The sequence below is a fragment of the Vespa crabro genome, chromosome 5 (assembly GCF_910589235.1).
Source record: "Vespa crabro chromosome 5, iyVesCrab1.2, whole genome shotgun sequence".
Taxonomy (NCBI): domain Eukaryota; kingdom Metazoa; phylum Arthropoda; class Insecta; order Hymenoptera; family Vespidae; genus Vespa; species Vespa crabro.
This window is the reverse complement of record NC_060959.1, coordinates 3591746-3614644: the sequence shown is the minus strand read 5'-3', so window position 1 is coordinate 3614644 and position 22899 is coordinate 3591746. Positions and strand designations below refer to the sequence as shown.

The following is a 22899-nucleotide window of genomic DNA, read 5'->3' as shown; positions in this document are numbered from 1 at the left end:
TAAACTTTATAAAGCTTTATATTGAACATCCTTTATATCGTTGTACTTGTAACATAAATGTAATATATATGATTATAGTTAACGTTTCTGAACCTTCTACATCTATATTGGGTCGCGTTAAATTTTTAATCAACTGCGAAATATTTTAATGGCCTTCTATTTTAATGCCAAAGTAAAATTAATTCGTAAAAGATTTTTTTTGTGAGATAGTTATTGTAAGTAGAATTTTCTTGTGAATTAGCAAAATTATTGGAGTAACAGTAACATACATATAATTAAAATAATATACCAGCCACTTCGATCTATTGGAAATTTTAAAAAATATTTTATTATAAACATTTGATTTGTGATATCAATACAAACAAATGTATTCGATATCGCACGACAAAAAGGTTGAGAAATGCTGAACTATAGTACTATTTAATAGTAGTATGATATAACAGTCTTATATGTATCGTATAACTGTAATTAAGGTTGCTATTTATTGGATTAGTATTTTTAAACATTTTATCGATATTTTAAAATAAATGTTCAGTGTTTATAAGAAAATAGTATTAGTAGGTAATATAAATGACGCAATACTGACATAATATTGACATTTAATTATTTATACTGATTAAAATATATATATATATATGTGTGTGTGGGTGTGTATATAAGTAATCTATATATATATTAATAAAATACTTATAATTAATAAAAATTAATGAAAAAAATGCATAATAGTAGTAATTATGCAATAATTAAATAAAAAAAGAAGAACGATTAAGTTATACAAATTTAATTGACATAATTCGATTCTATATATTTATAAAAAAATTCGAAAATTTTGTCCATGATCGTAATTGAAATGAATTTTCAGCGCCTAAATTAAAAGGACGGCCACGGAGGAAACGTAAAAAGCGAAGTGCTTCACCTGGCGAATCCAGCAACGAAAGTGAAGCTTCGGTTGCTTCTTCGTCAAAATGTGCGTCGAGCAATTCGAGTCAACAATTGATACCAGCTCCCGTTGGAAGGCCACCATCGGCGGGTGTACGTCGAAGCGAACGCAAAACAAGTGCCGAAGAAAAAAAATTCATGGTCGATGTACAGAATTTCATGAATTCACGGGGCACTCCAGTCGGAAAGATGCCATTGTTGGGATACAGGCAAAGTCAGTATACATGTTAACTGTTTTTTAAATTTTATTATTATTGTTATTGTTATTATTATTATTATTATTATTATTATTATTATTATTATTATTATTATTATTATTATTATTATAATTATTATTAATCATTTGCACTATAATCATTTGATATTTTATTTTATTGGAAATTATTATTTGCATTATAGTTTGATTTTTATTGCTTTTTTTTTTCTTTAGATATATTTTTTATATAATTTTTTGAACATATGTATGTAGATATATAGAGGTTGATTATAAATTGAAGGGTCAGTTCAATATCACTTTTACTAAATGTAATAGAGAAAAACATATATATTAAGAAAAGTTTCATGATTTCATGTCGTCAATATGATTATATTTTTTATAAAACAATTTGTATATTTTTTAATTAATTAGTTATTTTAATCTCGTCTTTAATAAAAAATTATGAAACAAGTATGAACATAAAGTTAGAGATATTAACAGATCTTGTAAAATTGAAGTTTGAAAGAACTATAACTGAGAATTATAAATTTCGTTAATCGAATAACATCTGAAATGTTACAGAATATAAAATGTAGAAGAAGTAAGATTACAAAATGTCGATTGTGCATAAAATAAAATAGTCTATATTTTTAACTTTATTTATTGAGTTAATTAAGCTATTATTTATTTCCTTTTTTGTTATTTAAAAGCTTTTATTTTCAATTAAGAGCTTTTTGGTAAGATAATAATTAAACTTATTGTAAGATTGTTTTATGTTTTTCATTTTTTTTATTATCTCTTAAAATTGTTTACTTTTATTTGAAATTATTGGTCACATAACTATAGACACTAATAATTAATTATTATAAAATTTAATTATTAACTTTAGTCCTATACTTGTTTAATAATTGTTTCAAAGGTAATTGATTAAAATATCTGATTAATCGAAAAGAAAAAATACAAGGTATTTCCGTACGAAAAATTATCGAATATTTTATTTCGTAATCTTAAAATATTTGACACATCAAATCATGTGAAAAATTTTTCTTAATATATTCTTTTTTCTGTTGCTTCTAACGAACAAAATATTTAACTAACTCTTAGTTTATATATATATAATCAACCTATGTGTGTGTGTGTATGTATATATATTGTCAGTGTATCCCTTTTATTCAAGGATTATTTGATTCGATGTGTAGTTCTGTAATTCGTCCTTTATTCTTCGATTTAACATCGCTTGTCGTTCATTCGCTTGTTTACGCTTTTCAATAATAATTGGGTCGCGTCCACCGGGTGTTCATTGCCATTTGCAAGATGTTTTTATTTTTAGATGATAGTTTATCTATCTTCCTCTCGTTGGTTGTTTTTGTCTCAACGAGAGAAACGAACATATATATAAATGGAAATGATGATTTCAAATATATTTCTGTTATATTTCCCATAGAAATGATTATGATTAAACAGCATAATCGCATGCGAGAAATTGAAAATTTGCCGGTGAATTGGTTATATTTGATAAGTCCCTATGTGTCGAGTAATTTAACAAATTTGAAAAAAAGTTTCTTTTTCTGATATCTTCCGTAATTCTATCATCCTTTTAGTCAATTAATTTTCGTATTCTATCCTTCTTTTATTTAGAAATAAACAATTTTTCAATTTCTTTTACGATAAGTTATCCAATCGTGATTTCCTATTAAAAGTTCGTTCTTTTTTTTTTTTTTTTTTTCAATAAAATTTAAAAAATAAAATTTTAGTTTCCCTTTCTGATGTCCCTAATTCTGTGCCTTTTGCCGATTAATTCTGAAATTGTATGCTTCTATTTCATAGAAATTGATAATTTTTTAATTTCTTTTATGATAAATCAATCAAATGTCAGTTTCTATTCCCAGTAAATGTCAAGAATAATCTAAATTCAAGTTTTCAATAAATAACAAATTTTAAGTTATTTTCCTAATAAATTCTAATTATTATCGGCGCCAGATTATTTGAGTTAGTTAGCCTTTCTAATGATCTCCGTGTTCTCTTCTTTTATAATCATTTCTTTCTATTATAATTTTTTTTTAGATTGATCGCATGTTGTTGCTTCTTCATTGATTCGTGTTTCACTGTATTTTTCTTTTTTTTCTGATGCACGTGTGTTCGTCTGTGCGAGTTAGAACGCAATATTTTCCGTCATATTCTTTATATTATTCCGTTATATTCTTTGGATATTTTTCTTTCTGCGTCTTTTTATCGATCTAACAGTTTCGCTTGTCTTAAACATTATCATTTTCTTGTTACATTTGAATAACCAATCAAATTGTTACTTATTGATTTGTTTCATGAAATAAACAAAGTATCACCACAAAATTATTTGAAAATTTTTACGGGAAAAAAGAAAGGAAAAGAAAATAATCATTATGCGACATCGTCGTAATGCGAGAGGGGTTAAAATTATGATTAAAAAAAAAAAAAAGTTGTTTAAAACGAATCGTGTCGTAATTTACAAGATATATGATTTTGATTTTTCTTTCACAGTCGATCTGTTCCTGTTTTACACGAAGGTACAGACACTCGGTGGATACGATTCCGTTAGCGCTGGACGTCTCTGGAAAACCATTTATGATGATATCGGTGGTAATACAGGATCCACCAGTGCTGCTACTATAACTCGTAGACATTACGAAAGGTAGGATGGATGATGATGGAAGTTTCTGAGTAAACAAATAAACAAATAAAAAAATTAAAAGAAAAAGAAAGAAAGAAAATGATTACCTGGAATTATTAATACTAAAAATATTTTTTGCAGGTTACTTTTACCTTATGAAAGGTATCAAAGAGGTGAGGAACCCAAAGTGAGATTAACACACGGTAGACGTACGAAAACTAGTAGTATATCTGAAAGTCCGGTGGATGGGGATCAAGAGACCAGCGACTCACGTTCATCGGAGACACCACCGTTGGTTGAAACACCACCTGTAAACACTACCCCACCTTTACAACCAGTTTTATCGAGCTCGGTAATGATACAATTTAAAAATTCAAATGAACTATATAAAAATTGTTTCTTAAATAGTAATGGAGAATTCGATATTTCAGTCTTTTCCATCAAACGAGAAACCGAAATCAGAAGTCGGAAAAACATCCTCTTTGCGTAGCGTGAGAGTTAAACCGGAACGTTTGAAATCATTGAATACGATAATCGCCAACAACACACCACCAACGAGCCAGCAAACCAATCAACTGCCAAGTCCTCCTCCATCATCGAACACACCAATTTCGACTCCAAGTAGTACACCTTCCACAACGCCTACGATCGTAACCGGGAATCAAAGTGTTCTCGAACGGCAATTAAACAGTCCTCTTGTGTCCCAACAAGTACCACCGTCCTGTTCGTCTCCAGGATTACCAGTGAGCACAGTAGCAATGAATGCATCGACGGTAGTAACGTTGACGCCGCCACCTGAAAAAGACATGAAAGAGATTAAATTAGATCCTAAGCAAACGACTCTGCTGGCACAGGGTAAGGAGAACATACCGTTGTTCGGTGAGAAGCCAATCTTCACAGAGAAGGCGATAGTAGCGCCAAGATCACCCGAGGTGATCGATCTCGAAAATGAAAGTGATACGAGTAGAGATAAGATAATAATACCAAGCTTTAAAAAACGAAAATTAGAAATATTGCGGGAGGGCGGTCTTGAAGTTACAGCCGTTGATCTTGATGCAAGACCGAGCGTGATTCAGAGCAGCGTAACGCCTACCCCGCCTACGGTAAAATCCGAGGATAAGTTATCGTCGCCTTATCCACTTTCCGTTACCCCGAATTCGGTGCCGAAACTTATATCCGTTACCGTAACACCGGACATAGGACATATGTTGCCATCACCTCAGGAGAATCAGACCAGTCATCACCAGCAGCCTCGGTTTCAATCCCAAGGAAAACAACATCCCGTCCATTACAATAACAATAATAGTACGACGAACAACAATAATACGACAAATAGTAAAGTTATTAATCTTGGTAGTTCGAACAATGCTGGATTATTGCAGTTATACGCGAATGCGAACATGGTACCAGCGTCGGCAACTCAGATGGTTAATTCTAATAATCGTTTTGTACCACCAAACGTTCCTAACGGGAGAATAATATTACCACCGAAGGTTACGCAGTCGAGGTCAATTTTCGCGCACAACGAAAAAACTGTATACGGAAATCCAAAAGACATTCTAATTTCTCCGAAGTATCGTCCTATTACGCATCAGCGGATACAGCCACAGCCGATCGGTAACAGTGACTTCAGTGGAAACGTTGGAGTTCTCGATCTTACACAAAAGCCAATCGAAAAGGCAACTTTCTCAAGACCAAGTCTTGAGATAGTTAGGGTACCTGTAGTGCCGAGGCCTAATCCGCTAAATTTAGAAATGAGGAAATCGCCGACGATTAAAGATAAGTCAACCGATTGTACGACGAAACGAGCCTCCTTTCCCGGTTATCAAACTGTTCTCGATAGTCGGACTATGGCATCGAATAATTTAGAAATCACATTAGTCAATCCTAAACAAAAAATTAATAATCATAGCAGTGTACCGTCATCTCACGTGCAAATACCGAGCCCACCTAACAGAACTAGTAATCATCCTTCGGTAGCACAAAGAAGACAAATTAACGGGAAATATGCGGGAAGGAACGAACCAGTGTCGCCGTATACACCAAGGAAACCCACGCATCCTGTAATACCCAATGTACCTAATCTAAATCATTTGAATAGTGTGAATTCTTCTTATCCTAGAATGACTAACAACGTTCAACCACAAATAGGTATAGATAGAAGGAAAACAAGCGAGGCTGGCAAGGATCAGCAACGTAGAATTAGCGATGGTGATAAACCTGTAGTGTTGCAATCACAACAGCAGGACATAAGACAGACCACAGAGATTGGACGGCGTCACAGTGTACCAAGTATACCCTCCGGTTTTATACCCACTGTGCCACCAAGCAATCCAGCTTTTCTTTCGCAACTGCCAAACACTCCAGGCAAGTTCCTACCAATGTTGGACCCCATGTACTACTCTGCCATTTACAATGGCTTGTTTCCACCTCCGATACCGCCTGCAGCTGCAACGTCCTTTCTACCACCGGAGTTCAACGCTTACTACAAGGAACTATTAGCTTCCTCGCAACCAAGACTGGGGATGGCAGGTCAGCATCAACCTGCTGTACCGACATCCAAATAGACAATGGGATCTCGTCCAGCATATCTGGTCTAATTAAAAAAAATGGGATGGTGGCTTAATTTTTAAAGACATGATCCGTCGGACTTCCTTGTTGTAAATAAATGTTGAAAGTATTCATGGAATATCGAAAAAGGGATTTAGTGCGAAGATAGAAATGCGGCATAGTATAATAATCGTGTCATTTTTACCACCCGTATGTCACGTTACTTTCATGATAACGAAAAGAATTAGGACTGTTTGAAGCGATGTGTACCGATCGAAGAACTTTAAAAAAAAAAAGATGAACATCTTTTCGAATTTTCTATACCAGCGAAATGTGTTCTTCCTTTTTTTTTCTCTTCTTCTTTTTTTTTTCTTTTTCTATTTTTCTGTTTTTTAGTAAAGTTCTAAAGATCGTTCCTTCTATCTTTTTATTATTCCACTTTGATTAATTTTTTTTTCCGAGAAGAGCATTGATTATATATATATATATATATATATATATACAATAGAGATTATTTCGTTTGAACTGCGTACTAATATTCTGTGATAATAAGATGAAGAAAAGAGAGAGTGGTACAACGTCCCACGAAGCAAAGTACTTTTTATATATGTATATTGCTAATAACCGTATATGTAAACGTGTCTACGGTGAATGTGAAAAATTATTAATAAGAATAAGTATTTTTTTAATTTGTTGAACCCCGATTATATACAAGTCTTTATGCAAATTCGTTTTCGTTCTAGTGGAAGAAATGATTGGGGAATGGGGTAGAAAGAAAGTGGTAGAAGAAGAAGAAGGGAGGTTGATGCCACTCTGAGAAATATTAAATGTAGACGCAGGTATTGATTTTTGAAAAAATTTATACGATAACGTTTACGTTTGGTTATTTCTTTTTATTTTGTTATTCCCTTTTCTTTTCTCTCTCTTTTTTTTTCTTTTTCTTTTTTTTAAACGTATATGTTTGTACTGCGGTGTGGTAAAAAAAAAAAAAAAAAAAAAAAAAAAGAAAAAAAGAAAAAAGTAAAGAAAAGAAAAAAGTAAAGAAAAGAAAAAAGAAAAAAAGGATGAAAGAAGGAAAAAAAATTATGTCGCGAAATTCGAATATGTGACGACAAATGCGGGTAACACGTGTATGTATACGGAGAGAGAGAAAACCGTTCGATCGATGATCGAAAAATCGAAGCCGTGTAATCGTTAAACTAATGTAACGGTGAAAACTCTTCTTGTGTAGTACTCGCGCGAGGAAAGGAGAGAAATAAAAATAATAATAATAATAATAATAATAATAATAATAATAATAATAATAATAATAAATAAAGAAATAATAAATGAATGAATAAATAAATAAATAAATAAATAAATAAATAAATAATAATAGTAATAATAGTAATAATAAAAAGAAAAAAAATGCAAACCTTATTCTATTGTAATAAGTTAGAGAAAATTTTTCCTGATTTAAATGAAAAAAAAAAGAAAAAAAAAAAAGAAAAAAGGTAAAAAAACAAAATTGCTACACGTTCACAATTACGACATACTGATTCTATTAGTCAGCTGTAAGTAATTAAAATAAGATAAGAGAAAAAAAAAAACAAAATGATAAGTGCACGTTTATGCGGAGTCTCGTTCCAACGGGACAAGAAACACATGTAAATAGTGTATATATATATAAACAGAAAGAAAAGATATCCAACGTAAAGTTTAAGGCTAGATAAATCATTTATTATCTTTCAACGTTAAGCGTTTTAACGCGAGGTGAACTCTTTAAAATAAGATGTATACAGGCTGTCTTTATTCGTGTGGCCAACGATCGTCGTCGCATCGTTATTATTCCCAATTAAGCTGAGACGAAACGATATTTTGTGGATGATAATACATTTTCGTCAGCCTTACCTCCTATCTCCCCCCTGAAGTCTTCTTTCACATTTTGAATGGATAATAATTCGTACTAATTTTTTTTTTCTTTCTTATTATTATCATTTTTTTATCTATTTTTTTTCTTTTTTTATTTTATTATTCGTATTTTTTTTTCTTTAAACGTCATTCTTCGTTTTTGTATTTTTCTCTCCCCCCTCTTCCCCTCCCCTCTTCTTAGATTTGATTCGATCATCAAGCGACAAACGATATTAGAGAATTTAAATTACGAAGCGAATGCCACTTTATTTTATTTTTGAATAATTATTTGTTATATATATATACATATATATATATATATATATATATATATATATATATATATACATACACACACACATACAATCGATTTGATCGATTGTTATATCCGATCGCAGCCGTACGCGTTTCGTCGGCCACAAAATATATCGGATATAAAGCAAATGAAAGAAAAAAAAATTCATGGTATATCCGTATTATACGGTAGATATATTATTAGAGTATGCTCGTTTAGGATATTCCGATAACGAAAAAAAAAATATATATATATACATACATACATACATATATATATATATATATATATATATATACATATATATATTATAAATAATAATATGAAATAACGTTATAATGAATCATTCGTAACCCTAAAGCATACGATGAGAGAGAGAGTACGGTCTAAATTCGACCAGTTCTAGCGAAATTCAGATTTCTATATCGATCGATGTCTTTCAAAAATAAGTTCGTATGACGCGAGTTCGACTCGTTTTTCTTTTCTTTTCTTCCCTTTTTCTTTTTTCTCCCCCATCCCCTTTTTTTCTTTCGTTCTTCCCCATTTTCTTTCTTTCTCTTCTTAGTCGCCTGCCATTTTTGTCGAAATCTCTTTAGAGTTATCTAATCTTTTCAAAATGTACGAATATTTGAGTTTTTTTTATTTATTTTTTCTTGTTTATATATATATATATATATATATATATATATATATATATCTTTATTCTTTTTTTATTTTTCTCCATTTCTTATCAAAAAAAAAGAAAAGAAAAAGAAGATAATTGAACGCATAGAAAAACGAGTTTATGCGAGCGTTACAAATTTATTTTGTGTTTATATAAGGACTTTCAGCGATACCCGTTAAGTTTATGAGTGTTACTATATTGAATTTTCGTATGAATCGAAAAAAGAAGAGAATTGAAGAGAAAAGAAGAGAAATGAAGAGAAGAGAGAAGAGAAGAGAAAAGAAGAGAAGAGAAGAAAAGAGAAGAGAAAAGAAGTGAAAAGAAAAGAAGAGAAGAGAAGAGAAGAAAAAATGAAAGAAAAAGAAAAAGAAAACATCGATTGTCATTATTTTTCTATATTAACATGTTCTTCAAATGGTGCTATATATGATAAATAATCAAAGATTTTTTTATTTCTATATTTACGTTAAATACTTTCGGGTATCGTTGGACGGACTTGATTGTTTTCGAGAAAAGATAATATCTGAATTTAATAGAAATTGTTATAGGAAAAAATAAAGAAAAAGAAATAAACAAAAAAGAAAGAAGAAAGGAAGGAAGGTATAATATAGGAAAAATGAAGAATGCACTCTTCTGACTTTGAGAATAAAAAAATAAATAAAAAAGACCGATACTTTTTAAATATCTAGTATGATACTGCAGGATTCTCTTATTATCATGATTAAAAAAAAAAAAAAAAAAAAAAGAAAAAAGGAAAAAAAAATGAAGAAAGAATTAAAGAAATGCCTAAAATCGATCTTTTTTTTGTTTTCTGTATCTAAAAAAAAAAAAAAAAAAAAAATGAAAAAGAAAAAAAGAAAAACACAAACAAACGAATAAACAAATATATGAAGAAGGGCTTGTATGAAAACACGTGCCATAAAAGTGTTTTGATAAATGACTTCGAAATCATGCGATAACGATGGTCGTTTGTATTTGTCTTCGACGAGTCCCTCGAATAATGATTGTCAGAGGAGAGAATTAATAAGTTAAATTGTAAAACATTGAAAAATTCCATGCGATGAGATTTTACGTAAATAATAGCAAGAAGAAAAAAATAGGAAAAAAAAGAATCATAACGAAAGCAGAAGAGAACGAAAGAAAGAAAAAAAGAAACTGTTTTCCTTTCCCTTTCGTTATTCATGATTGTTTGTAAATTTGAAAATTTTTAGCGAGTATGGAAGAGATGATCGCGAGTATGCCGAACGAGAAAATGAATGTTTGCGCATGAAAGAAAATTGAGAGAGTGAGAGAAAGAGAGGGAGAGAGAGAGAGAGGGAGAGAGAGAGGGAGAGAGAGAGAGAATGAATTGTTTAAAAAACTATCGACTGCAAAATGAGTGTGAATGTTCGTTTCTTCTGTTCTTATTCTTCTATTTCTTTTTATTCCTCTCTCTCTCTCTCTCTCTCTCTCTCTCTCTCTCTCTCTTTCTCTCTCTCTCTTTTGTTTCTTTTTTTCTATCTTCCTTTGCAAGTTCTCTTCATTTTTTTGTATACTTAGCAGTGATTTTAGTGTAACCCTAATTTTTTTTCTCCCCCACTTTAATAATAATAATAATAATAATAATAATAATAATAATAATAATAATAATAATAATAATAATAATAATAATAATAATAATAATAATAAAAATAATAAATAATAATAATTAATTATTATTACTATAATATAAATATTTTTTATTATATGGGCATTTCAGTTCCTAAGTTGGAAATAAAAATATCTACTACGAATAAGCGACTCTTGATAACTTCGAAGAACCAAATATATAATGATATTTCGAAAGTACAATTCTTTTTTTATTTTTTTCTATTTTTTTCTTTTTTTTTTGTTCGTTTTGTTTCTCTTCGGCAATAATTCATAGTCTCATACAAGAAGTTAACGAATGATAGGTAAGTGAATTATATTTTATATAGTTAAGTAAATTGTATGTTTTATGATTTTAGTTCTTATATTTTCTTTTTTCATACTTTCGGTTTGTTTTAATGACACGTTTTCTTTCGTTTTTCTTTTTTCTTTTTTCTTTTTTATTTTACCCCATTTCATTTCGACGTATTCCTTTTTTTTTTCGTAAAATGCACTCTGAAGTTGCCGCCACGAGCAATGATTTTTCTCATTGGTTGCGTTCGCGCGATGTCGCACACGCACCTTGGTGTGAAACGACTGAAGTAAAAGAAAAAAGTATGGATAAGGCGGAATGCATGCAGCATGTGCCGCGAAATTTAAAATCCCTTTACGGCAGCCATAAAGCGATAACCTGTTTAACCAGTCCAGCGACCGTAGTGTAGACGCGGGACGTTTTACCTCGCAAAATCATTTCTATTCGGCCGTTTTTCACATAGCAAATTTTTCTCCAAACGTCTTAGACTTTTCCTCTCTCTCTCTCTCTCTCTCTTTCTCTCTCTCTCTCTCCTTCCCATCCTCTCTTTCTCTCTATGACTATAGTGCGTTTCAAAAGAGATCTTCCATCGATTTTTCAATCGGAATACATTCATCGATTTTCATTAAAATATCATGTGATATTTTCAAACCATAGAAATAAATCGAGGTAGGTCTATTTTAACGAAGTTTTATTACAATTAGACATTATAATTTGCATGATTTCGGACTGATAGTATAATAATGACAAATATAAATATATAATATTGTTGTATGAAATATTGCAAAGAAAAAAAGCTTCTACATAACATCGATAATGTAGAAATATGTATCATAATTTTAATATCCGCTAGGGTCCGCTAAATGAAATCGTATATTTTCATGAATCGTGCCATTCTTTTTTCTTCTTTTTCATTTTAATAGAAACAAAGAAAAAATACCTTCTTTTATGCGTCGTTTATTATTCATAAATTATTAATATACGTATATATATATATATATATATATATATATATATATATATATATATATATATATATATATATATGTATATTAATACCTTGGTAATTTTCTTTTAAATTTTTTTTTCTTAAAAAATGAAAATATTGTATATACGCCTGATGAAAGTTCATAGGTTGTTTTGAGCAATATTTGTCAATTTTTCAAATATGCCTGAGTCATTTTTTCGAATATAAACGAACCAGATATTTAATGATCACCAATCGTGAGAATAAGAAAGATCGTGAATTATCTATTTAAAATTATCAAATATAATTGTTTTTTATTTGAAATAGTATACTACATTCTTTTATTTCAATAAATCTGAGAAAAAAAAATTATTCTTGATTTTATTACTAGAAATACTATCAAGTGAATCGCAATAAATAAAAATCATCTGCATAATTATAAGAGAGATACAATTTTTTTTTTTAAGATAACAGTTTGAAGATCATTTAATTAATTTACAATTAATATTAGAAAATAATTCATTAATTTAAATTTAATATTGCAAAAGAAGATTATAAATATTATATTTGTTACAATATTATATAGTAACATTGTAAAATGATGAATAATTGTTTCGAACTGCATAACATTTTTATTTTTATTTTAGTAACTAATCTATTTGCTTCTTTCTTCTAATTTTTATTTTATTATATATAATAATTATTACGAACGTATTTGATCAATTTGTTCATCTGATCTATTGATCTGATTTGATTGGATATACCTGTGATATATTAATATTTTTTTCCAGTTTAGTATTCTTAACGTAATCTTATTGTAATCTTTACGTTAATATGAAAATTCAAAAAGTTAGTTTAATCACCCTTTCTATACTTGGCATATTAGCAAACGAAATTTCTTTATCAAAGTTATCAGCTTTATTATTTTTTCATTTTCTAAAGCATATTAAGTCAATTAAATTTTATTATTATTGTTTTTACTGATGTTTTATATTTGAAACAATAATTTGTTATATAAGTAACGAAATTGAATATATATTTTTATTATACAAGACAATATTATTGAATTCTACTATTTCGAAATTTTAGAAAATATTTTTGAAAAACGCTTTTGCTTTAAATATAATTCTATTTACAGTATTTCGTAAAGATCGTTTTTGAAAATCGATGTATTAGACAAATATGAAGTAAAAAAAATTGGCAGGATTTCTTCAAAAAAATATTGTAAGGAATTATCGAATATCGTAAGGAAAAGAAACTTTTTGTTGGTAAAAAATTACCACAAAAAATTAACGAATGTAATACATTTTGTCGATAAAACATGTATATATATATACGTGGACTATTTTTTTTTTATTCATTAGATTATATATTGTTATTAATTTTATAACTCATAAAATGTTAATTAGATTTTAGTTTAAGATGTTTTTTTAGTTAATGAAGATTAAAGAAACAGTAAGGCTAAATGTAAAAAATATCATAGTTAATAGTTTTTTATTTTTAATATGTTTTTCTATAAATATTACAGTATAACAAAAATTCCATATACTATATTCTAGGTTTCACAAATATTTTTATTCCTTTTATAAATAAAGATGTTTTCAAAAAAAAAAAAAGGAAAAGAAAAAAAAATGAAAAAAGAAAAAAAATAAATACTATGACTCCTGGTTTACAATTTTTGAAAACTCTAGATTGATATACCAATGGAAACATTTTTTCTTTCTTTTTTCTTTTTTACAATTTTTAAAATAAATTCAATTTTCAAATATAAAATAAAAATTTTTTCTCTGGCTGAATTCAATCGTCGATTGTTCGAGAAAATTCAAGAAAAAGATCCTCTGAATTGTATTCGATTATTGATTGTTTGGATAATATAAGATTTATTACTTAGATCTTAAAATTTCGAAAAATCTAAGCCATCATTTACAAAAGGATTAATATTAAAATTCGACTTACTTTCGGATTTTTCCCAAAATCAAATTTTTGTAAATTTATGTAAATAAAAGATTAAGGGAAATTATTTTATTATACATCTATTTCGATATTTGATGTTAACGGTATATCATGGATCAATAAATCAATGATAAATTTGCATAAATGTTTAGTTAATTACCATTTAGACTCAGCATACTCCTGTTTTATTATCAAATATATATTATCAGATTATAATTTTTCAATAAACTTATTTTCTTTCAATTTTCAATATATTAGATAAATATATAAATAAATGACATAACTATTATTCTTTTTCTTAGGTATAATGTCTGAAATAATTTACTACAACTGATAAATTTTATTAATTCACTATAGCTTTATGCTTTCGTTAGTTGTAATTTTAATACAATTGATAAATATTAGCTATTGGTTTTTTTGTACTCGAATCGGAAAACTATACTACAGCTACTACATGCGATATTTTTTTTTCAGTCCGTAGGCTATATACATACATATGTATATTTGCAAATATTTCTTTTTTTTCTTTATTTTCACTTGTTTGTTTTTTAATATGTTCTATATATTTTATATGTATTTTATTTGATTTCAGCTCGAGCAGAATTTTGTCGTATTTTTTTGATTATTTACATTTAATTTCCAATGTATGACAATAATTTTTAATTCTAATAAATAAGCTTAGAATATATTGTATTATTTGATTGTTATAAAAAAAAATTATTGTTACTTTTTCTTTTCTATTTATTTGTTTTAAAAATGAGATATGTTTCATCGAATATAATTTTTCGACAATGATATTAATTTTATACTAGTTTATTTCATTATTATAATTATTATAAACGCATATTGGCTATATGTAAATAGTAATTTGTTTTTCGTTGCTCTTTTTTCCTCAATAATCTCATGTTTGAACTTTTTCCTTTGCTAATTGCTTTATTTATCTAGTTTTACTTCTTATCTCTTCTGTCTGTTGTGGACATGTGATGTTATTCTCTTTTTATTTTCAGTCTTTTTTATTATAGCTCTTCAGTTGCTTTCCCTTTTTTATTGCCGCTTTCACTGGTTATTTTTCAAGTGTCCAGGTTCATCCTCTGATCATCGCGATTATTTTGAAATAATTTTTTTCTTTTTACCGAATTATCGATAAATTTAATATTTCTCGTTTCTTGCTAATAGTGAATGATTTCTTTCTAATTTTCTTTTCTTTTTTCCTTTCTTTTATTTGTTTTCTTCATCTTGAATATATTTTTTCTCTTCAAATTTTCCTATTATATTTCGCATTACACATTTAAATTCATCGAAGTATTATTTCTATCTACTTTAATTCTCGTTTCTTTTTCGTTTTCGTTTTCGTTTTCGTTGTTTCTGACATTATTTCTCTTTTTCTTTTTTTCCATTATTTTCATTTTTTTATTTTGTTTCTCTATTTTACCTATCTATATTTGTATTAGTAGTTTCCTTCTTGTCTGACAATGAGATATCAGGTTTTCACTATCTATGTTATTTGGATTTAACAATGCTACAGATTATCCTCTTTGTCTTCTCTTTTCTCCATTATTTTTCTTTCCATATTATTATTAATTTTTCTTTCCTTTTTACTTCTTTTTTTTGTTAATGTTTTTTATCCACTCCTCTGTTACTTGATCGGACAACGTCTTGATTTTTTTTATTTCTTTTCTCTGTTTCCTTTTGTGTTCTTTTGATAAAAAATTTCTGTTTTCTGAATTCCTTTTTTTTTTATTTATTTATTTCTCATTACCTAATCTTATACAGAACTCTATCAATCCTCAAAATGACAAAAAATTAATTAAACACAGTACAGATCCAATAATTTCGTAATCTTTATTTTCCAAAATATTATTATACAATTATTAGAACTATTAAGTTATAGTTTCATTTTAGATTTATGATTTTACTTTACATTAAACTTCCGAATTATTTATTGTGATGAAATAATTTCATCAGACATTTTTTTGTGCAATTAATATTGAAAAAAGAAATAAAATTGTAAATAGTAAAATATTAATCAAGCGACAATAAAATTAATTGGTTCTAAAAATTTTCAAATTGGATTTATTTAATTTTAGATTATTGAGAGTTGGTAGCTTTCTGCATAGTTTAGCTCAATCGAATATCTATATATATAGAATTGTATAAGGACCAAGTAGAATAAGAAAAAAAAATAAAAAAACATACTTTCTAATTATTAAATATTTCTTAAATTTTTGAAAATATTCATATCCTTTTTTTTACACCTCATATACACCTCTTTTAATTTTAAATTTCATTTATAGAACTCTTAAAAAGTTCTTTCATTAATTTGACATTCTAAGAGAAGATTATTATGTCTGAGAAAGTCGAAAGATTTTTCGGATGAATTATATATATTTGATATATTTAATTATATATTATCTAAATTTTGTATTATATATATTACATATAATTTATTATTTTATTAATTAATTATATTAATTTATTTTATATATATATATATTTATAATATCATATATCTATTATTATATAATATAATATTATATATAATATATCATATATATATATTTATAATATTATATATTTAATATATATATATATATATATATATATATATGTATGTATGTATGTATATATAATAATTTTTGTAAGATTATATAACAAAACAATTTGATTTTAGCAGGGCATATTTACAACAAACAACAAAATGAATGTCATATTTATTATAGTTAATACACTGTGTCATTATTTCATTTTTCCTTTTTCCTTTTTGTTTCTTTTTATATTAATTACTTCATATCACACAATATTAATTATCATAATATAAAAAATTGAACACACGCAATGTCATTTATTCCATTACATATCTTACAACAAACGTATGTACATACATCATATTTACATATTTTACTTCCTATTTATAAAACCGTAGTTATATCATCTTCTTTATTACTTAAAAGTTAATCAAATATGTTTTATTTAAATGATTAATTACAGACAGATTAAATCAATTGAAGGATTTATATAATACAACTGCCAAACGCACAAACAGGTTGATGATGCATTTTGTGACGTTGGTGACATAACGTACGCATACGTATGCATACAAACAAATACTAACATAAGTTCTCCGATACATTGTACATACGTACGTATGAATGTACATGCATAAATACACATACACACAGACACAGATACATAAGCAACCATATATAAGTTCCATACACACGTATACAAGTAAGCACGAGCGTTGCTCTGTGCAACGCGGTGACCGAAACGGTGGGGTGGAATTGTGTTTGCCTCTTCATCCCTCGGTGACAACCGACAAACATACTCCGGTGTAGCATTGTCCTCACATCGCCGCACGTTAAACTACCTTTGTGTAACTTGCGGCCATCGCCTATACCTGCCACTCGGAGACAAAATTTTCGAAAAGTCCGTCTCATTGTATTCGATTTGTAGATCCTTGTGTGTGTATGTGTTTGTGTGTCCCCCCCTCCAAGTCCCACGGTACCACGTTACCCCCTCCTGTTCGCCCGTTTATCTTTCATAAACTCTCTCTCACTTTCTCTCTTTCTCTCTTAGATATGTATCTTTCGACCATGGCAAGGAAATAAAGGCACGGTAATTTCTTCGTCGATACTGCCAACCACCGAAACTGAGTTTGCGTAGAACGTGCGACATTCGAGAGTTGGTCTTTTACAAGACGGGTGGGTGGGTGATTGGGTTGGATGGGTGGGGGTTGGGAGAAAAGTTCTTCCACCCAGTAGGAAGAACTTTTCTTTTCTTTGCTTTGTTTTTGTTGTTGATTTTTTTCTTTTTGTTTCTATATTTTTTCCTTTGCTTTGACTTTTTTCTTTCACTTATACATCTCTTACAGATAGAATTTAAAGAAAATAATATATATATATATGTGTGTGTGTGTATATGTGTATATATATATATTTCTTAACGACGATTATAGATCAGTTTTAGATATTAAATTTTACTGAATCAAAGATCAAAAGAGGCCATATCAATAGTTTATCAATATGTTTTGCCATTGTACGTATGTGGTTGTACTTTGTTATATCGATCGAGAGCAAGAACATGGTTTTTAAGAGAACGTGGGTGGAAATGTGCGATCCTTGAACGTACGAATCGACCTCTCGACGTTGTCTGTCGTAGTTAGACGGAGAAACGACGTTCAGTACTATGGAAAGAAAAAGAAAGAAAGAAAAAGAAAGAAAGAAAAAGAGAGGAGAGAGAAAGAGAAAAAGATAGAGACAGAAAGAGACAGAGACAGAGACAGAGACAGAGAGAAAGAGAGAGTGAGAGAGAGAGAGAGAAAGAGAGAATAAGAGAAAGAGTGAGAAAGAATAAGAGAAAGAGAGACAGAGAACGTGTGTAACCGACGTGACGTCGTTCTTCCGGCCGGTTCTCATGAGTTCTTCGCCCACTAGACAATAGTTTACCGTATCGACCTATACCTTCTGCCTTTCCTCTCCTCTCCTCTCTCCTTTCCTTTCTATTCCTTTCCTTTTCTTTCCTCTCTTTCTCTACTTCTGTTCGTTCTATCTTTCTCTTTTCGTCTTAGAGTCGATTTTATGCGTGTTCGTTCCCATCCGATCTTCTTGCACACCACATCGTGCTGCCGACCACAAACACTCCGTTGCTTTACCTTTTCTTCTTCTTCTTCTTCTTCTTTCTCTCTTCCTTTTTTTCTCTTCCTTCTTCTTCTTCCTCTCCTCTTCCTTTTTTCCTCTTCCTTCTTCTTCTTTCTCTCCCTCTCCTTTTTTCCATCTTCATTCTTCTTCTTCCTCTTCTTTTCCTTTTTTTCCTCTTCCTCCTTCTTCTTCTTCTTCTACTTCTTCTACTCTTCGTTTTTTCCTCTTCCTTCTTCTTTTTCTTCTTGTTCTTCTTCTTGTTCTTGTTCTTCTACTTCTGCTTCTGGTCTTTCCATTACACGAACTTCAACTCTGCATTTATATGTGTGTGCATAGCGCGCATGCGTGCGTGCTTGCGTGTATGGTATGTGCGCGTGCGCGTGCGTGTGTATGTATGAATGTACGAACGTAACACGGACTCCAAGGTTTCCGACTTCGTGCTTATACGTAGTAAAAGTTTCGAAACCACGTTGAGAACGAACAAATATGCAACTTTCTTGTTTTTTTTTTTTCTATTTTTTTTCTTCCCCTACTACCTCTCCACCAGTATACCACTTGTCCCTTCTTATGCTCGTAATCCCTTTTTTTTTCTTTGGTCGATTTTGTTTTATTCATCTCGTTGCATATGCATTCCACATTAGAATTGTCATTGTTAATACGAAATAGATTAATGTTAAACGTGAACATGGGGATTGTTATTTCTTTTTTATTAAGTCAACTCAATGATATACTTTCTCAGTTACTCATAAGTATTATATCACGAATCGGCTAACGAACGAATATACGAATAAACAAAACGAATCGCGTAATCGTTATTACGCGAATAGAAACTTTTTAGAAAATAATTGAAATTGTACGAACTCGAGCGTAACTCGTTTACATCGTTGGTAGGGTCAGCCGTTTTCCGAAGGTTGAGATTTGTTCCGAACTTCGTATGAATGAAACTTATCCTAATATCTTTGAAGGATGGAGAGGGAGAGATCGGAGTGAGGGGGCTGCTTTGCTCGGAAGCAAGCAAGAGAGATAGAAAGTGGGAGAGTGAGAGAAGAAAGAGAGAGAGAGAGACAGAGAGGGAGAGAGAGAGAGAGAGACAGAGGGAGAGACAGAGAAAGAGAGAGAGAGAGAGAGAGTGAGAGAAGAGGCGGATCAGACTAGTCGTCGTAGTCGCGAAGCAAAAGCGCAGGAGAAGTCCGCTAAAGCACGTGCGCCGCCCCCAAGGGCCGGTGTTCTCTTGTTCGTCTCCCGGATCGTCGTTCGAGCGGGGGTCAGTGGAACGTACTTGTGTACGAACTGTCCGAGACTGTCACTCGCCTCGTGCCGAACCACGTGCTCGCTCTCGAGACGAAAATCAACGACGAGAAAATACCGACCCTCGCGTTCCACTTTTCTGTTTTCTTTTTTCTTTTTCTTTCTCTCTCTTACTTCTTTCCTTCCTTCCTTTTCTTTCGTCTCTTCCTTTTCTTCCCCCACCTCCTCCGCTTCTTTTTTCTTTCATTTTTTTTCCGCTCCTTCATCCTCCACCCCTCTATATATACAGTTTCAATAACTATTTTCCACTACCGCCTTATCCTTGCTTCTTCCCCTCGAACATCATTATCATCCTATCCTATTTATAAATTTTTAATCGGGCCCTGATTAAGTCTAACTCTAGGCTCGAACGTTCGTATCGTGTTGTATACTCTTATCAAGTATATATATTTATATATATATATTACTTATCTATATATAATATTTAATATATATATATATATATATATATATATATATATTACTTATCTATATATAATATTTAATATATATATATATATATATATATATATATATATATATTATCTATCTATATATGTAATATATTATCCTTTTGTTTTGATACGTTTCCGCGATTTTCTTCGTTCGTTTATCGATCTATAAGACGCTAATTTAAATGACATAACGGTTAATAAAAATCGATCGATCAATTCCAATATAAGTTCTGTTATTATATAATATTGTTTTTCTTTCGATCGATTACTCTCAGGTAATACGATTCTCAAATAACTTGGTCCGGTGATTGTATCGAAACAGAGAGAGAATTAGATTTATCGTAGGTATCGTTTAGTTTAACCGAATGTTTATTACCGGTGTCACCGCTTTTAGTGTGAGTATCAATCTTTAGAAGAGCATTCCAGTTTCCTAAATCTCTGATTGACTGTTGTTGACCATCACTAACTTAGTTGAACTGTAAAGTGTTAATCCTAAGCACTAAACACTGATCGGTCTCTTCGTTCTTGAGGAAGATTACTGCTAATCTTCTATACGATATATCTTGTTCTATAAACATTTCCCAAACTGGACTGAGTGTTGGATCGGTTCTAGATCCTAAAACGATCGATTTACTCTCAACCAATCCAATTCAAACCGAATTGATCTCAACTGCTCTGTTCATTCCTATTGGTCAATCTGTTTTTGCCATATCAACCGTAACACATTATAATAGACTGTTATATATATATATATATATATATATATATATATATATATATATATATATAACGTACATCAATACGTATTACGGAAAACACAATCTGGAATATCGGGTGCTGAACCATATCAGATTTCTGATTTCAGATTCCAACTACTGTATCATCGAATATTTATGAGATATTTGTTTCCGTTATATTATATTTTATTATATTTCATTCGTATTACTTTTATTCCTTTTTGTATACTCTTTCCTATTTTTATTTTTATTTTCGTACCATTCTTTCCATTTCTTTTTCATTTTATATATTTTATTAATAAAACTTATAATACGATATTTTAAATCGATCCATAAGATTTTAATTTTCCAATCTCGATGTCTTATAGTAATTTTCGAAATATTTCTCCAAAGTGAAAATAAAGTTATCAAATGTTTTTTTATTGTATCTTTAATGGATATATATATGTATATATATATATATATATATATATATATATATATATATATTTAATAACTATATATATATAATAATTATAAATGTAGGAGTTATCATTTATTTTAAGCAAAAACAGAGCGCATAGGTTATGTTAAAAATTCGACGCGTCGAACGTTTCTCTCTCTCTCTTTTTTTTCTTTTTTTTTCCTCTTTCTTCCCATTCTCGATACATAGACTACTATTTTTCCGAAAGAAAATGAAAATTCTCTCTTTTAGCGGAAGGAGATTCCGAGGTTCGAAGAAGAAGCATAGCCGCTCGAACAAGACGGTACGAGACGGGAACACGATTCTTTCTCGCGTAGCCGAGCATCTCTCTTCTACGGCGCGCATTTCTATGCAAAGACGGTACGTCGAGTACGTCCTTGAGACTCGTGGGTGAATAAGATGCACCGTGGCTCGTGCTAGCGAGCCGCTTCGCTACGCTTTTCTAAACTCTCTTCGCGCTATTCTACGACATGTTAAGAAAGTCCTCGCGTGTATCGTATTCTTCAATTTCTTTCTTTCTCTCTTTCTCTTCTTCTTCCCCACCCCTCTATCTTTTCTAACCATCTTTCTTTTTCTTTTCCTCCCTCCTTATCTTCCGCGTCGTTCTTCTTTTTCTTTTTTTTTTACCTTATCTTTTTCTTTTCCTTTTTTTCTTTTCAGAAGAACTTGAAAAGACACGAATGCAAAATTTAAAAAAAAGAAAAGAAAGAAAGAAAAAAAGAAACAAACTCGAAACGATTTTTCATTCGGATCGCGATTACACGTCATACTTTCGCGATAGTCCCAGTGTCTACTTTCACGATCCTCCTCTTTACTATCCTTTCCGTTCGAACAACCTGGTAAGAGGGAGGAAGGAAGGAAAGAAAGAAAGCAGGAGAGCGCGACGATGAAACTTGCAAATTGACGGCGAACCGAGCATTATATACATATATACATATATATATATATATATATATATATATATATATATATATATTTAATAAGTTTTCTCGTTTATAAAGGGTATATAAGTGGGAAGGAATAAAGAAACATATTCACATATTCCGTATTAATTATAGTGAGTGTGCAAGGTATGTATTATGTAAGTAGGTTATGGAAAGAGAAAAAAAAAAGAAAGGGAGGAAGGTGGAAAGTAGAGGAAGGGAAAATATATATATACATATATATATATATATATATATATATATATATATATATATATACAAATCAAAAAAATACAAAAAAAAGAACGAAAAAAAGAAAGGAAGAAAGGTAGAAAGACAGAAAAAAGACGAAAAGAAAGAAAGAAAAAAAAGAATAGA

The 22899-nt window shown here is 29.8% G+C and overlaps 1 protein-coding gene across 3 annotated transcripts in view; it reads left to right on the top strand.

Annotated features, from left to right (window-relative positions):
* Positions 1–7237, top strand: part of LOC124424313 (AT-rich interactive domain-containing protein 5B-like) — a 159899-nt gene extending 152662 nt beyond the window's left edge. For 2 of the 3 annotated variants that reach the window (XM_046963188.1, XM_046963187.1), the window contains exons 4-7: positions 863–1153; positions 3653–3803; positions 3924–4134; positions 4214–7237. In XM_046963188.1, coding sequence (XP_046819144.1) covers positions 863–1153; positions 3653–3803; positions 3924–4134; positions 4214–6349 — 2789 coding nt within the window. In that variant the 3' untranslated portion in view covers positions 6350–7237. The remainder of the gene's footprint in view (positions 1–862; positions 1154–3652; positions 3804–3923; positions 4135–4213) is intronic. The other variant, XM_046963189.1, reaches the window with a different exon arrangement.
* The last annotated feature ends 15662 nt before the right edge of the window (positions 7238–22899 follow it).